This window comes from Cariama cristata, unplaced genomic scaffold (genome assembly GCF_000690535.1).
Source record: "Cariama cristata isolate BGI_N322 unplaced genomic scaffold, ASM69053v1 scaffold37317, whole genome shotgun sequence".
Taxonomy (NCBI): Eukaryota; Metazoa; Chordata; class Aves; order Cariamiformes; family Cariamidae; genus Cariama; species Cariama cristata.
The window spans coordinates 1-17732 of record NW_009629009.1 but is presented as its reverse complement, the minus strand read 5'-3'; the positions used below and the strand labels follow the sequence as shown (position 1 = coordinate 17732).

Here is a 17732-nt window from a genome sequence, read left to right as displayed (position 1 = left end):
TCCAACTCGTGTCCTTCTCCTCGGAAGTCTCTGAAGGAGCTGTCGCGAGAGATGGGCCGGGACGTTTGGACCCCCGTGTGGCGCACGCTGTCCTTGTGCTGCCGGCATTTGCTCAGGAGCTCTTCGTACTTCTCCAGCAAGGCGTGATACTGCTCATCCACTTCCCTCAGGATGGACATGCCCCGTTTGCGCACGTTGTTAGCGTGCAGTGTGTAATTGCCCTCGTGCCGGCTGACGGCGTCCTTGGTCACGATGGCATTGAGGGCTGTGTCACTGCAGCTTTTCCGGACAGGGTGGTTTGGGGAAGGCGTCATTGATGGCCCGTGACTTTTTCCTCCCTCCTCCTCGGAGAGGTCGATGTAGTCAGCTTCTGGGGCGTTATTGAGCGGCTCAAGGAGGGCCTCGGACAAGTTGTCTTCTCTGCTCAGCAAATACTTCTTGACTTGTTTCATCTGTTGTAGCTCTAGGAGCTCTGCTTCCAGTTCCTTGATGCGCAGTTTGCAGTTCTCCATCTCGCACACCCGCTGCTCAAGGTCCGAGTACTCCTGAATAACGGAAGTGTATTCTCGCTCAACCCTCTCCTTCCGCTGCTTCTCCTGGTTGACTTGGGACCTCAGGGAGTTCACCATGGCTTGGAGACGCTCATTCTCTCTCTCCAGTGGCTTCTGGTTGAACTCTGTGGAAGTGCTGTGGACCTGGAACGCGTCCTCATACCTGAAAGAGAAGAAAGACCCTTGAGAGAGTCTGACCAAGTGACAGTCCATGAGGGACTCATCGTGTCTTATCGTCACGTAATTCCACTGATGCCCAGAAAGGAGGTAACCTGAGCTCACGGAGTGAGATATGGCTCCTCCCGTGTGCCAGGAGACCGCAAGGTGTGGCTGGACCCAGAGACCAGTCTCTGTTGCAGACAACCTGCAGTCTCGTTTGATAGCAGTGATGAAAGACAGGAGGGAAATGAAACCCTAAAAGGTGATAGACTCGTCTGGTGAACAGACAAGCCACCTACGTTGCTGTGAAGCAAGGATGAATGTTCAAGTGCTACCAGTCTGAGCTGAAAGTAGAAGGCCTTGAGTTTTTCCAGCTGAAGTTCACCAGCTACTCACTGCATCATGGAGTTCACCAACGACTTGTTGCATCTGCCAACAGCTCCAAACCCCACCCAGCCAAAACCCAGAGGCGCAGGCTGTGCTGTCCTCCGTCTGGGAGGTGCTCCAGAGAGGATGGGCAAAGATTTATACAGCAAGGGAGGCAGACAGAGACTTTTGACAGAGTTGCCCCTTCTTCATTGCCTGGGGAGCGATAACAAGCCCTTCCCCCTTCCCTCACGTTGCTGTTGGGAAATCAAATCTTCCTCCTCCTCAGTGAAGTGCCCATGGCATCCTATCTCGTTAGAACAGATTGGAAAAGAGCAAGGACCGTGGCTTCCCCTGGGAGGCATGACTGGTGGTGGGGGGTATTGAACAGATTTCCAAGTTACTGAAGGGCAGCCTGACCTTCAGAGCCAACTGCAGAGCTGCAAGCTGAACTGAGGTCCCGAGGCACTGGGGGCAGAGTGGGATTGGGGGGAAAAAAACACAGAGACATCAAGTGGATTTTGCTGGGGGTTAGATTATGGCCTCATAAACATCCCTGTTGCTGCTGCAGTAAAAGTGTCTTTTGTTTGTATCCTTTGGCAGAGGATGCTTTCAGTACCAAAGTTTATCGATTGCTTATCTATTTAAAGAAACCTCTATTATGGACAAAGCTGAGCAAGAAATGCCCTCACGAGGTCAGTGAATTAACACAGCGGTTGGGTTTTAAGGAGGATCAAGTGTGCAATAATGCTGAAGGTGTTTGTACAGCGCTTGGCAGCACGTGGCGTATCTTGGTGTGTGACTGGTGCTCCTGGGGGGTACTGGAGTCATACAGGACAAAACGCACCATCTCAACTGGTTTCAGTGAACCAGAGATGCTGGTACTGTGCTGGGAGGCAGCTGCAAAGGGAAAATGGGCTGTGCTGGTTTGGGAAGGGAAGCTGTGTAAGCAGCTTGAGGTAAGGGTCCTCTTCACATGATGTGTTACTGGGTGGGCTGTACTGGGAGAGGCTGGTTTGAGCCATCTAGAGCTCAAGCAATGCATCCCGTCTGGTGTGCCTTCCCACAGCTCCCGGCCAATGTGCCAGAAGAGAGAGGGAGGTCCTGCCTTCACCTCCAGCATAGAGTTTTAGGCTCTGATGCAGAGGGTGTATGTGGGTTTTTTCTGGGGGTGTATGTGGGGTTTTTTTGCACCCCACAGAGGGGCTAACCCACCGCATCCCCTGTTCATGGGCAGAAGAGGTGGAGGAGAAGGTTGGAGGGGTTGCTAAAGGCAAGGCTCCGTACCTGGGGCTGGAGCACAGCTCCTTAAGGCAGGGGAAGGTGTGGATGGTTCGGCGCCGCTCCCTCTTCTCCCGCCGAATGCGGAGCTGCTCCAAGCTCCGCATTTCCTCCACCTGCTTCTGCAGCTCCTCCACTTGGTTCTGCAGCCCCTCGATCGTTTCCGTCAAGCTGCAGAGAGAGGAGGGGGCACGGATGAGGAGTCAGGCACTACAGGTCCTTGAAAGGTGTTTTTTCCCTGTAGAGAAAGCCAGTCTATGGAAGGTGTTTCCAGTTTCTAGCATATGCCCTGGGAGCATGACAGCGCTTGTTTTTCGTGGCAGTGGTTGGTCTTTCTCTGCGTGGTTACTCTTGAATGGGGGTGTTTGTAGAAAAGGGTGGGGGACTGAAGCAGTGGCAAGGGATCGTACTAGTTTGAGATCCTCTGTCCTCAAATCAGTTGGCTAAAACAGTCACCTCTGGGACATAAGCACTATCCTGGAATATCTCTGCACTAAAAGCAAGCCAGCGAGCTACTTACTGTCTTCCTCTTGTTTATCTTGTAGAGATAAACAGAGCGACCAGGCAGAGATTTAATTTTGTTCTGGCTGTGAATGCAGTTTGTAAAACTCTCTGCTCTGAGACTCCCTCTCTGCACAGTTGTTTGCAAAAGATGCTGCATTGCAAGGACATAGCTTAGTCTGTTGTTTCCAGGGATGACCTTGATCATGGGCTTGTTTTAGGAACGTAATATTATTGATAAAATGGTGTTTCAGCATGGACTAGCCAGGGTTTCATTAGATGCTGGATCTGTGCCTAGGGTTTCTGCTGGGCTGCGTGCTGGGGACCTCCCTGATACGATTATGTGCCTCTTCTTGAAGGAAACACATCCGAGGAGAGGCTGCCGTGCCTCTCTCCTGGCAGCTTCAGACACTCCTTTATCCAGCCCTCGTCCCAGGAGTGTCTGTGCTGTGGCTGACCTCTGCTAACCAGCATCGGTGCAATAAGCTTGTGTTGTAAATAGCTGCAAAACCTGACTGATAAGAGAATGGCTTAAATAGCAAGGACATGCTGCGCTTTGGGGCAGAGGAAAGGTGAGATGAAGGTCTCTTGGGTACAGCATCACTGCGGTGGGAGGAGGGGGGGGCCGTACCACTGTATCTTCTGTTGGGATGTCTTGCTTTCCAGCACGAGCTTCTGGTTAGCTAGCTCCAGGTCCCGTGCTGTCAGGTCCAGCTGCTCATAGACTTTCGCATGCTGTTCGTTCATCTGCCGCAACATCTCAAGTTGCTTGGTCAGGTACTGCAAGAAAAAGTGAAACAGAAACGCTGCACATCCAAAATCCAGGTTGTTTCACAGGCAGAAATTCCTACAGCCTTTGCTTCCTCGGATAGGGTGTTTTGCGGCTGATTTATCCTCTACCTGGTTGAAGTTTCTTCCATAGTTGAAATATTCATACCCCCAGCCCACTGTAAATAGTTTTGTGTCTAAAATATGACTGAACTTCCCCTGCCCTCTGTGAAGGTCACTAACCTCAGTCTCGCTCTATTCAGCTGCTTTTTTATTCCCAGTACCCAAAGAAAGTTGATATCCATGGGACCGTGACCGTTCACCAAAGTTGACTGAAATTGGCCCGTGGGTTACTGGATCGTCTGACAGATCGATTGCAGAAGCTGCATTTCCTTGGGAATTTGGGCTAAAACTCTGAGTCCGTGAAATGTGAGGAGACCTGCGGTTTCTGTGTGTTTGCCGACCCTTTTCTGTGAGTCTGTCATTGCAGAATTTTATCCTGCAAAGACCAGGAGAGGGGCATCTACCCAGGTGCTCGCTCTCAGCTGGGACCAGATCCCAAATCCTACGGTGGATGTGCTCCTGAAGGGCTGCTGGGGCGGACGGCTAAATCCATCCACCAGTTTCCTCGGACATCAGCTGTCAGATCCGTGCAGCCATCATGTGCTGCTCTTGTGAACTCACAGCCCTCCTCTGCCCTGCATCCTTTTAAATCAGGGCGTTTCTGATCTTTTTTAATTCACAGATCCCTAGAAGTTTTCCAGTGGATGAAAACCCTCTCGGCACAGCAGGTTTAAGCCTCTCAGATCAGTTCTATGGGCTCCGAGAAATACTGCCCTGACCCCAAAGGATGTTTGAAACAGTGGTTTAGATTGCAGCTCTTGGAGAAAGAGCTATTTTATGCCTCTAACAAAGGGGGCTGTGTTATGGGGGTGCCGAGGGGCCAGCTGGGAACAAACGCGATTATGAATAACTGGAATCAAGGGAAAGCTGCAGCAGAACAAAGAGAAATGAGTGTGAAGGCTGGTGGATGGGCAGGGAAAGGCCAAACGTGACCCAGATGCAACCCGGTGTCAAAAATCTGGTGTGCACGTCTAGGCAGGGGGTGGGGATGTGAGAAGAGGGGAAAATACCAGTTAGTGGGGGAAAGGGACCCTCTCCAGGGCTGGGATGAGCTTGACCAGAACTTAATCCATCCCGCTTCAGGCACATGCAGAAGACACTTTAACTCCCGTGCCCCATGGCACATCCCTTCCTTCCTACTGGCATCTGAGCTGTTGGCATTGGTGGAAGCACCCCTTCCCCGCCGTCATCGCCCTTAGGTGACAGTCGTGGCCGAGCAGCTCCTGTCCCCACCCCTGGCCCGACTGTGTCCCTACCTCGATTTCCTGCACTTGCTCCTCGTTGGTGGCGTACATCTGCTGCAGGGAGTCCTCCAGCTCTTTGTTGCGCTCCAGCAGCGTCTTCCCCAGCTCTGCGGCCAAATGCAAGTCTGAAAAGCAGACGGGATAAAGCTGCTGCAGTTCCCACGGCTCCATGGGTGGGTGCGGTGGGGTCCCCGAGTGCCACCACACCAAACACAGCGGCACGTTTTGCACAGCACTGGTTTTATTGGCAAATTTTGACATGGATGCATGCTTATGGGACATACGGGATCTGGCCTCTTTTGTCCTGCTGGGCTGCAGGAGCAAGGGGAGGCTGAGCTTGGGACATCTGCAGCTCCTCCATGCAAGGAGGAATATGGTGCCTGGCTGGCTGCATAACCCTTCCGCACTGCACTGCATGCTGTGTAGCCAGGATCAGGCCCATGGGGCTTGCCTGTGGCAGGTGCTCAGCACCTCCATCCCCTATCACTGAGACCTGTAGGGCTGAAGGGGGCTCAGCATCCATCAGAATGACAGCAAAGGTTGGTAAAACCCCACAGGGCCTTGGGGATGCTCTGTAAATTATATTATTATCTCTAACGAAGGGAGTGCCTTGCCTTCCCCTGTCAGCCTCCATCCATCACCCACTAATAGACTGACATGAGTAATAAAACCACGCGTGGCCCGAGGGGGCTGGAAGCACCTCTCACATCTGCTGCCTGGGCAGCGCTGCCGTAGCCGGCTCTGCCGCTCTTTCCTTGGGGCAGCTCCAGGGTGAGGACAAACCGCTTTGTGTTCGCTCTCTGCCACCTCTAAACGCCCTTAGGAAGCTGCAGAAATAGTTGGGACTTTAGGAGAAGTGCAGGAATGTTGATGGTGCAGTCGGCTTAAAATACTGGGTTTGCTGCCTTCTGGGTAAGGAAAAAGCCCCAGGACCCTGTGAGTGCTGTATTGGCCAAAGCCTGAGCACATCAGGGGATGCTCTTTGTGGGCCTGGAATGGCACAGCTGGCTCTAACATCCCTTTGCTTTCACAGAAATTGGTTGTCGTCTTAAAGCCTGGCCCCTATAATCGTGTGGGTTTCTGGTTTTCCTGGTGCTTTTAGAGGTGAGTTTCTAGCTCTTATGGTGGCAGACTGAATATCTGACCTTAAACCTTCAAAAAGGGAAGGGAACAGGTCGTGATGTGTGTTACTGCTCTTTCTCTCTCTGGTATAGTTATCATGCAGCTTTAGATAATTAAGGAGAGGCAATCCTGCAGTGTGTGAGGGGACCGGGGTCTCCTGCCCTGGTGTTTTCTCAGCCCATCGTAACGCTCCTCTCTAGTCTGCAGCTAATGATGTGTTTTGCAAAGGCTCTGCCAGGGCTGAGAGCAGCTATAACTTCTTCCAGGAGTTAATTTGGCCATGGAGTTGATTGGGAAAGAGGGATAGTTGGTCACTAAGACAAGAAGAAGGGGAGCCAGGATGCCTCGGATGTATTCTGAGCCTGGGAAAATCACCGATCTCGCACACTTGAAATGGCACATCACAAACCGAGGCTCACACTGACCTCCCAGACAGGAGTCCTCGCCGGGAGGAGTGCGATTGGTGCTGTCAGTGCTTGGGATGGGGCTTCCCTGATGGATAACGCTGCACTGTGGGAAGTGCTGGTATGTTATGAGTTTGGCTGATAGCCGTGTTCCTTTCCGTGCAGCTCCAGCGGTGCCGGAGGGTTGGCTCCCCAGATGTGGTCCAGCCAACAGCTGCTGAGTGTGTCCTCGAATTTCCCCTTTACCATGGGAATGTGCTCTCCAGCTGTGGCCTGCATTGCAGAGTGTTATTCTAGGCTGTGACCTTTTTAATTATAATCCTCATCATCGCACAGTGACCTGGTCTGAGGGCTGCGATCGCAACTATCAGCGCAATCAAGATATTGGCACATTTCCCCATGGACAGACCTCCTCCACCTATTTTTTTTTTTTTTCCCCCCAAGCACCAGATTTCCCCAGTTTCCAAAGTGCCCTTGGGAGACCGAGTGTTTGCTACACCAGCTGGGGACAGGGAAACAGCCAGATGCCAGCAGAGATGGAAGACAATTTGTGCCTTTAAGCTGCTTGGGGCTGTATTTAATGGCACTGCCACCTTGCCAGAGCCGGTGTCGTTGCTGGAGACCCGCACCTTGCAAATCGCATCCCTTGCAGCAAGCAGGGCCCCGGCGCAGAGGCGTGTAGCGAGAAGGCTCCGTGCTGTGCTCCAGGTAATGAGTCAAGTGTGTCCCCATCCCTGTGGATTACACCAGTGCTCTCCCACCATATGGCATCCAATTTAATCAGCTGGGGTTGAGTTAAGTGGATTAGGCAGTGCAAGATCCTGCATTGTAATTTAAAGGGCTCTGTCAGCAATAATTTAATGGGGCAAATGGGCAGCGTTTGGGGATGAGTGGGAAAGAGGAAAGAACGGGGCTGAGCTCCGAGGAGGAAATTGATTCTTCATTTCCATTTTGAGCATAAGGGCCTGGGAGACTCCAGGCTTGAAGGACATGGGGGAATTGATTCTTTTAGTGTCTTTTAACCGCCTCAGCTGTTGTCACACACACACTCACTCGTTCTCTGCCTGCCAGCCAGCCAAAGCATCCTCAGTAATCCTGTCTCATCCACCCCCTTGTGCCTGAGTCCTGTTCCCCACCTGTTGGTCTCCCCCAGGCTGTGGGACTGTGGGGAGGGAGGAGATGCTGCGTGGAAGTGCTTTAATGTTGTCTTTAAACCAGATCCCTCTTGATCTTTGCACTAATTGTGGCTCTGCACGGGCTAGGGGAGCACACAGCTCCTCTCCTTGGAGACCTCAGAAACCTGAGGCTGGATGTGAAATTTCAGTAAGTTGTTTGGAGGGGAAAAAAAACTATTTAGGAATTTGGGGATTCTCTCTGCACCTCACTGTGGTTTCCCCACAATTTTTTGTATTCCTCTTTGCTTCTCCACTGTCAGCTCAGCCAGCCAGTGCTGTACGACTTGCCCTAATTTAGCAGATATGCTGATGCCTCCCTTCCCCCTCCCCTCTCGATGCAGCAGGAGAAATAAAGTGGTGGGGAGCGGCCGTGCTGCGCGTCCGCTCGATGTGCCCGATCCCTCTGCACCCTGCCTGCGCTGAAGGCACTGCCGTGAAATGGCCAACATTCAACTTAAAAAATGGGGACTTTGGTGTTGCCCAAATCCTATTTGGGAGAGGACTGCGGATGCAAACTGTCCTGGGCAGCACCAGCTTGGTGCCCTCAGTACCGCAGGCGCTGATGTGACCCTTCTAATTAACACCGGCCAAGGAGACACCCCGCATCCCCAAACAAAGAGCTGTGCCTACGGAGCCCCGGCAAGCTTCTGTGGGAAAGGCGCCTGAGCAAGGAGGGAGGGGGAGAGAAGAGAGACCATATGGTGGGATGGGAGAGGGAGTTGAATCCGAGCAGTGCTTGGTACAGGGGAGCATGGCTGGAGGCATGCCGTCCTGGAGCTGCAGAGATCAGCAGCAGCAGCCCAGCGATAATTCTGCTAGCTCTGTGTCACTGAGGAAACTTGGGGAAAAAAAAAAAAAATCCCGATCCAAAAGCTATAGCAGGTTGTCTTTAATTGAAAGAGGCTGAGGAACAAATGGCAGGGTATTCCTCTGCTGCAACATGCCGTGGCAATGCTGGCACAGGCAGATGTGCGCTGCACAGGGCTGCCGCGGAGCTGGGGGCTTCCCCAGCCCCAGCCTTCGCAGCAGCTTACAATGAGGCTCAAAGGGGGTTTGGAGCCGTTTCTGCCTTCCCAGTGCTGGCCGGCATCTGTTTGGGCAGAGCAATCTTTGCCACGGCCCGCTCTCTGAAGGGGTTTTTTTTCCCCCCAACATCTCCTGGTTGTGGGTTCGGGAGAGTGCAAGCCTGGTGCTGGGCAGAGGAGGTTTTGGCTGCTCTCGACACAACGGTGATGCGGTAGCTATTCAGGTGGTCCTGGTAAATACGGCTTTCTGGAGGAAGCCACCATCTGGAGCAGCCGCTTTGGGCTTTCCCACATCATCTCTCTTGCATTGAGGGATTCACATGTTTAGGCTGTGAGAGAACATGCCTGCTGACGTTGGGCACAGGCGAGGGATGCTGCGCTTTGCTCCTCACCTTTAAATCAACCAACCCTGTCCCTGTCCTGTGAGACAGGCAGCCTTGCAGGGGGTGATCGACGTCCTTTGGCTTGTGGTGCCAAAAAGCAGGGGTTTATGGTGCATGCATTTGCAGGTCCTTTTCAGCTAAGCATCTATGAAGGAATTACTTGTGGTCCTGGAAAGGGCTGCTCCTCTCCTACTGCTGCAGATGATGAATTCACCTGCTAAAGAGCGGGGAGGAGCAGCTAGTAGAGCTGTGGTGTGGAGGTCTCTGGAGGAAGTTCAGGGTGCTTGTTAGCTGATGGATGGGGTAGGTTGAGAGTTAAGAACTGATGGTTAATGCTGTTGACGTTTAATTTAATTGCATTTGCTGTCTGCTCCATTACACATGGGTACTTAGAGTCAAGGGTAGGTGCAATTATTCCTTTCAAAATCTAAATAAATGATGCTATGCTGGTTTACCCCAGGGTAGGGTGTACTTGCCACTCATTTATTTTTCTTAGTTGCAAGGGATTGTGCTGTCTGGGTATATTACAATGAAGATCAGCTTTTTTATATCACTTGCTGCTGCTCCATGATAGGTGATGGAGGCAATTATGTGCTTAGCCCTTATAAGCCTTTGCAGTGGAAGGTGCTGGGGTGCAAAGAAGCAAGTGCCATCTGACAGCATCTCACAAACAACCTGGAAAAACCTTTTCAACATGCCCATTCCACAGATAACAGTGTTTCCCATGGCCAGGCAAAGCTTTCAGAGAGCCACCAGTGTTATTACTGTGGCATGGATTCTCCATCGCTTTTACACTGGCATAACTCGGACTTTGCTACCTGGTTCCGCTTTGCACTTGATGTTCTGTGTGTTTTTCGTGGGGACCTGCCGTTTTGGTGTGATGAGGTGTACCGCAAAGGCAAGGTTTGCTTTGCAGAGCAGCCCAGTGCAGCAAGGGGGACAGAGCCCTCCGGCAGGGTGGGTGAGAGCAGGCAAGGGGCGTGCGTGAAGCCCCTGGCAGCGCGGCCGCCTCCTCCCTCTTCCTCTCCTCCTTTCCAACTGTGGCCCTAGCTGGGCTGAGCTGATGCTGGTCACACGGGCATTTCTGTTAGCCTAATGAGATTTGCTGGATTTCCTGCTTGCTTTTTTCTTCCTTTTCTTTCTCTTGTGTAATCTGTTACGTACTCCTGGGCTGCCTTTGGCTTTGCAAGCATCCCTGGTAGGGGGGGAGCTCAGGTGGTGGCAGAGAGGGGTGGTTTGAGGGGGGCTGAGGCAAGCACAGTGCAATAAGAGCAGCTCCCTCTGTGCCATCTCTAGTCCCCTGAGCAAAAGTAGCACCACCAAGGAGTGGAAAACCCCAACGAGGGGCTCAGGGATGCACTGTCTGTACTGTGGTGTGCTGCAGGGAAGCCCTCCAGCCTTCTCCATGCTGCTCCCTTCCTTGCCTTCTGTATTTTTCAGTCCTATTCAGTCCTATTTTCCTTTCTATCAGCTCGTCTTTTTTCGTTCTTCTCAGATGCTTATCAGGCTTTTTTGATTTAACTGATACTCGCCTTTTCCATCTGCCCTCTTATCATTCTGTGCCCCAAAGCCTCACCTATATGTTAACATTTGAGACCCGGTATGGTTACCTTTGCTTATAAGCTGTATGTGTCTATACACACACACACACACAGAGCAGTCCCACCCCTGTGCCCACAGCAATCGATGTGCGTTTTGGCAAGTTGTTAGAGCATGATAACACAGAGTACGTTATTAGACCATGGTCGGAGCCCCATCTGCATTTTTCCCTGCTGTTCTCTTATCTAAACAGCCTGAGTGCCTATGTTTGCCTTGTAGGCTAAAATGGTTTCAAAGAGCTTGGCGACGGGTGGCTCGGAGGCTCTGATAGTGCACCTGAATCGGAAAGCATCCTAAATAAATACACACAAGTGGAGTTGTTGAAGAGAAGAAGCAAGGAAAGAGGAGGAAGAAAGGCAGCCAGCACTTTCCTGCGTGCACCCCTCCTCCGGGCAGCAAAGCTCCAACTAATTAATTATGTTGGGATGCAGAGAACCGTGAATAGAGGCTTTTACTCTTTTAAAGCTAAAGACACAGACATGTGGATTGCTGATATGTGGCAATCTCATCTCCCGAGGAGGTTGTAACTGACCCAGGATGGACAAGGAGGATGAGCACCAGGGAGACTTTACGTGTTGCCTGTTGCTGCTGCTGCAGGTCTGTACTGCGCACGTACAGAGCCCCAAGCAAAGGCGACCTGGGAAGGACAGGTCAGGGTGCTCCCGTGGCAGGGAACGGTGCCCACAGCAATCGTGTCAGTTTTCCAGCCCCGCTCGTGCTCACACAACGTATTCTCCGACTCTGAGCCGTTGCCAGCCAACCCAGCCGCCCTTGCTGCCCTCTTGCTGGGGGGGAGGCAGGTGGGACCACCGATCCCGAGTGGTTTGGTCTCTCAGGGGGCAACCAGGTTCCAGCACAACTGCCACTTCCAGCTGCAGCAGCCCCCAAGATGACCACCAGCACTGTGGCTGCTGGTTACTCCCATCTGCTGCTTCTCACATGCCGGAAGCATGGAGGTAGAGAAAATCCTTCTTCCACAGCCATGTGTTACAGCTAAATGCAGAAAACAGCCTGACCCTCTGCAGCAACACCAAAAACCTGCCCACCTCTTCTCTAGCAGCCCCTCTGCCTGGCTTTAAAGAAAAGTGTGTCACCTTGCACGCTGCTGCCCCAGTACTGCTCCCTTCCCATCCGCTGCCAGGAAATGCTCTGAAGCCCTGTTCCTCCGGCTGCTAAGCTCACACACGGCCCAGCTGCCTTGTGCCTGGCTGTGGGTACTGACTGGAGATGCTGCCCATGTGGGAAGAGGTCCTGACCTCAGGTGAGTGATCGGTGCTGTTTGTGGAGCTACGCAGGAAGAACACTGCTGTAACCTTCCAGTCTGAGTTTGCAAGGAAAGGGAGTGACGAAATACTCGATATACTCTCAAGATGGTGTTATTTATGTCCATCACTAGTCTCGAGCAGGATGCAAGGCCATGCCTCTCTCAGGAGCCCAACACCAAAACCAATATCCCTGAAGCGACTCTGCTGCAAAGCCTGATGCTCGGGGGGATGTGCTGTGCTGCTCCTTCCTCTGCCTCCTCCTGCAGAGACCAGTGCTCAGCCATCACCCCCCAGTCCGGTGTGCCTTCCCGGGACTCAACGCTTGCTTGCAGGCCAAGAAAACTTGGAGGACAGCATGATAATGTCCTAGCTCCAACTGCCATCGCTGCAGCTGCATAATTGGAAAAGGTTAGCATGGACCTGGGTGTTACACACTCAAAGGACTGAATTCTTCAGGGAGGAGACAAGTTAACTGAGCCGTGCCAGGGCAGCTGCACTGCACATGGGATAAACTACAGTGAGTTCCCAGAAGGCAGCAGAGGAACAGGCTGTTTAAACCATGAAAAGAACCGTCACCTTTTGGAGAGAAGGTTTACAACTGTTTGTTACATACACATGGAAAAAACCCAAAGAACAAACTCTTAACATAAATCGCTTTAAAATTCCCAGCTGTGCAAAGACCAGCAGTTGTGTAACATCTGGTCTCATTCCTCCAGGGTATTTTGTATTGGAGAGATTTTCCTAAGTTCTTGGCCCATATATGTGTTTTTGAGCAGGTTAAGTAGAAACTTTGGAAGCCTTAACGATAGGTTTGGTGTGACTACGCAGATCTGTTGGAGTCGGGCGAGGTGGGAATATACCGCTGTGCTGCTCTGGGAAAGGCCTTTTAGTAGAGGAGATGGAGTGTGTGCAGGAGCGAGCAAGCTGTGCGTTAGCCTGGGTGCTGGCACTGCTTCTAGCAGGAGCAGGATTGGACCCTGGTGCTGTCACAGCTCTAAGTGGTTCCTGACTGTCAGTGAGTCGGTGCATCTGTCCTGTCACCAGCCAGCGCTGGCTGGTCCAGGACAAAAGAAAAAGGATTGGAAAATGCTGGGGTGGGGGGGCAGCCCCTGCCTGCAGGGTGTTAGCGGCCGGTGCCTTGGCTCCCAGTCCCTTGGGCTCAGGGCTGCCGCGGGGGGAATGTCCTTCGGACCATAAATCCTCCATGCACGGCCTTGTCAAGGAGAAATGCCAGTGTTAGCTGATTGTTTCAGGATGGGAGATACAGAAAACTCTGATTCCTCCCCCCTCTTTGTCTCTCCTTTTCCCTTTCCAGCAGTTTCTCTGATTCTGCTCCCTCCCACAGCTGGAATTATGTGCCTGGGGCCCAGCAGATGTAGAAAGGAGCTTCTGTGAGAGACCAGGAGGGAGATCCTGGAAGTTGCTGTGTGGGGCTCTCTTATGCCTCTTCTTCTTGCTGCCTTCATGTAACAGGGGAATTTTTATTCTAGGAAAATATATCTCTATATATATTCTTTTTTTTTTTTTCTCTCCTCAGATTTGGAGGCTCTCATCCCTTCCTCAGACTAACCTAACTGTCATCATCTTCCCTTGTCTCCTGTGACTTTTCTAGTCCCTCTTGTCATTCCCAAGCAGCTCAGCAATTAGTCACTGAAAACTTTCCACTTCCATAAGCTACCTGCTGTACTGCACTGCTAAATAAGTAAGTGGCTCAGCTACTGCAGGCAAAACTCCATCCTTCTGGCTTGCCGCTGGGAAGGAGGACAGTGAATTAACCACTGTGCTCCTGGAGGCCAGGCAAGGTGCGTGGCTTGTCCCCTGAGCCGGGCTGCGGGCATACCTGCATCACGATGGACAGCGCAGTGAATCCTTTGGGCAAGCTGATAGTGAATTGCTGCTCTATGGACCCAGGTAGGCTGGGTGATGCAGAAAACGGGCAGGTATGGGTGCTGGTGGGTGCTAGCAATGATCCCCTGAGTTCACCCCAATGTCAGGAGCCGATCACCGGAGCACTGGTGACCCTGTGTCTTTACACGGATGAGTTGGGAGTGGTGCAAGCTCAGCACCTTGTGTCATTTTCCTTCTTAGCATGCGAGCAATCAGATGCTTGGCAGGAGGAGGAGGAATTAAAATAAGATCCTTAAATCTGGAGACCTTTAGAGGTTACAGCCATAAAGTCCTAAGCCTGCATTGCAGATGGTTTGGCCCAAAAGTTTCTATGGCTGCCCAGGAGGAGAGGACTATCAGTCTTGCAGCGGCAATGAGATGATGTGCTGGGTCTTGTACTACCTCTGGTCCTGCTGGCTAACTCAGAGCAGTGCGAGGCCGTTTTATTTGCACGGGAGGAATCACTCCAGGACTTAGGCTATATTTAGGCTCCAGAGACCCCAAGGGTGGCTTTGAGAGCCCTCCTCTTGGGCCACACTCTTTGGCTTAGACCTGAACGCTGGCAGGGGAAGAGGGAGGCTGGGAGGATCAGGGAATGCAGCGAGGTGACTGCGAGGAGGACTCGTCTTGGGAGGTTGCTGTGGGGGAGATGAAGGCTGGAAGTGGCTGGCAGAGATAGCTGCTGGGTCTGTTCTCCGCTCTGGATCCAGATGTGATTGAGTTGGCATGCAGCCGTTTGAACACAAACGCTTCTGATGAACAGAAAAGGTGTCCCCACTTATTCCCAGCTCAGACTCTCTAATTTTAGCTCGTTCATTCTCTCGGGGTTTGGCTGCGCGTACGCTCTGTGCACAGGGTATGATGCAACTGTAGCCATACCATCAGTTCTCAATGGCTGGAACAAGGTTCACCATCACTGTATTCCGGTTACAATGCTTAGAGGTACAGATTCCCCAGCCCATGGAAGGTGAGGCTATGGCTGAACCAAAGCATTGCTGATAATCTATTCATGCTTAGAAAGCCCAGCAGTAAGCAAAGCCATGCTCCCCAGCAACTGGAGCTCTGTTTTTACCGCTTTCTTCAAATCAGGAAGCCTTCCCAGAGGGAACATCATAAGAATGAAACACCTCGGAGGAAACCACTACTATTTCCATGTCACTGTTAAGTATCCTGGCTGGGATTTGAGTCTGCTTCTATGTGCTAAGGCGTCCTGGTACAATGCCTTGAACCATGCGGGCTTACAGCATGCCAGGAAACAGGTAAAGGAATCTGAAAGACACCAGCTTCATTTGAACGAGGCTGGAAGGGCCTTGAGGCTGGGGACCGGATCTTGCTGCCTCCAAGGCATGTGGTGGATGCAGTCAGTTGCTGTGGGCACTTCAGGGGGAAAAAAAAAAGATCAATTCGGGTTTATTGTCTTGAAAAAACAAGTTACTTCAGCAAGGCAAAGCTCTGTGAAGGATGGGGTAGAAAGTAACAGGTGCTCGAGTGGAGCTGGAGGCATCATTTCCTCTATGGTGCTAAAATGGTTAATTAACATAATCATCACAGAGCTCCCAGTTAAGCCATCTGTTGCTTAGCAAACAGTTTTGGATGTAAATGTAATAAATATTTGATGATGCTGTGAAATGACGATAAAGGCCCAGCAACCAACTGGTTCACAGAAGAACCTTCTCTGCTCTCCTAGCTTAGGGTCTTTCTTGTTTCTCCCACCCCTCGCTCCTAAGGAACAGTCTTCAAGCCCATGCTTTTGTCCTCTGCCTTCTTGGCACTGCTGCCAGGCGTGGGCTTCTGTGCGACCCTGGGCTGTTGGCATGCCGATCCTCTTAGTAATGCCGACTCGCGACCGCCTCGTAATTGTGCTACGCTGGATGTCTTGCACTGTACTTCCACCCCCCATTTCCAAACCAACAGCTTCACAGCTGTGCCTTCACCAAAGACCTCGGGATACTGCTATGGCTGTAACGCAAAGGCGTGGTGTATGTGGATAAAGTCTAGCACTGTCCTTCGTGATGCTTTGTGCATCACGCAAATTAATTACGGTTGTAATTACCCCGTAGGACCTTTCCAGTTGGCTGATTTTAGTTAAAGCCTTCCCCATCTCTCCTCCTGAGTTTGTGCAAGCCTGTGCAGCCCCCATTCATACAGGAGGCTGCAAACCCCGCAGCTGGGCTTTGTTTTGGGACTGTGTTTTCCTCCAGTCCGGTATGTGCTCAAAGGTGGAGTCTATCCCCAGCATCAATCCATCATCTGGAGGCAGTTCTTCTGCATTTACGCTGCCGGGATAGAGCTAGGAACCTGGCCTGCAGTGGGAAGGTGGTTTTATTGTTGTGAGCCAGTTGCACGGTGCCAGTGCTGACTCATGAACCTGACACCAGGGACAGCGTTAGGCTAAAAATCAATCGATCCCGTGTTGTTCAACACTCCCTATATTCATCCGTAGTTCTGCTGTTCCTCAGCCTGCGTCCTGCCCCTGGACCAGTGCCCAGGCCCCTTGTGAGCCATGGGAAGACGTCACCCAGAAATGTGAATTTCTGAGCGTTCAAAGGCTGCACTGTTTATTCAGCTGATGGCTCCATCTCCATGCTCTGCCCTGGCTTAATTTGAACGTTGTGTTTCAAAGAACAGGGCCCAGTATCCCACTATTGATACTTCCTGCTAACTGAGAAACTGGGGTTAAAAACCAGCTGCAACAATCCCTGGGGGGCTGGTTATCATTCCTTGCTGGGCCTCTGCCCTGCAGCTGAAGTTGTGTAAACTTTAAATCATGACATAATGTACCGGAGCGATGGTGGGCAGAGGCACTGCAGCTGGACCGCACGTCCCTACTGACAGTCAGCTGGCTAAAGCAAATCTGTAACTGTACCGTACCTATAGTGCAACGCGTCGGAGGGGTACCGTCTTTAGGTAGGAATGATTTTTCCCTATGCGTTGACAAATCAGTTCATTTCCTGGGCCACTGGCCTGAAACAGGACTTCTTCCAGTTATTTACTTACCGCGTGTTGACTCAAAATATTAAGATAAGCAAAATAAAATAAGAAAGAAGCCCCAAATACCCACAGCCACCAACTGTCCAGCCTTAGGATAAACATTACATAGCACTAGTGCAAACGTAGGTACAGTTACTTCAAAACAAACTACACAGGTGAACGTTTATCCTCTAACAAGGCTATTTTTGCTGTTTGAAACTTGGCCTTGATATTTTTTTTTCTCCTTCCCAATTTCTCCTGCTTTTATGGCTGATCGGAAAAATCTCCAGAAGTAATTTAAGTGACTTAGAAGCTGAAGATCCCTTTGGATTTGGGCTTGGACAGCAAAAGCTTTTGAGCGACACTTTCAGCATCCTCAGCTTAGCAACACATTATTTCTGATGTATTAATGTCTAACTAGCGCGCCTGCTAACTCTACCTGCAGCTGTTCTGAGATGAAGGCAATGTCATAACTATCCGTGCTTGATTCCGCCTGCAGCAAGTTTTCTGGGGAGCCAGCTTCCCTGTGGATTTAACACACTAAATTTTTTACCCCCCTGGTGCCCAGGACAGATCTGAGCTCCCTGCCTCTATCTGATGGATTTAAACTTTCCACAGCCAGGACAGTGGTTTTGCAGCAGCAGAGCCGAGATTTCCACGGAGGTGCTGCCACAGGACAAGGCGCTGGCTTTGCCAAGCAAATATGAATCTTGAGAGACGGTATCCCACCCTCCTGTACCCAGGATTTGCCCCCTTTTCTGCCCCCACATCCCCCTGGCCCACCATCCCGGGCAGCTTGCGGGGGGTGTCCGCATCCTTACCCTGCTCCAGGTCCTGCTGGTCGTACCAGGGCTCCTCTTCCTCGCTCTGAAACTCCTCCATCCTGTCGGCACTCAGCATTTAGCACCA

General features: G+C 51.6%; 1 protein-coding gene across 1 annotated transcript in view; it reads right to left on the bottom strand.

Annotated features, from left to right (window-relative positions):
- CDR2L (cerebellar degeneration-related protein 2-like) overlaps positions 1-17723 on the bottom strand; it is a 17920-nt gene extending 197 nt beyond the window's left edge. Inside the window, exons 1-5 of the mRNA XM_009705014.1 lie at positions 17645-17723; positions 5006-5118; positions 3490-3638; positions 2364-2528; positions 9-714 (exon numbers count right to left, since the gene is read on the bottom strand). Of these exons, the coding sequence (XP_009703316.1) occupies positions 9-714; positions 2364-2528; positions 3490-3638; positions 5006-5118; positions 17645-17723 (1212 nt within the window). The remainder of the gene's footprint in view (positions 1-8; positions 715-2363; positions 2529-3489; positions 3639-5005; positions 5119-17644) is intronic.
- Between the last annotated feature and the right edge of the window lie 9 nt (positions 17724-17732).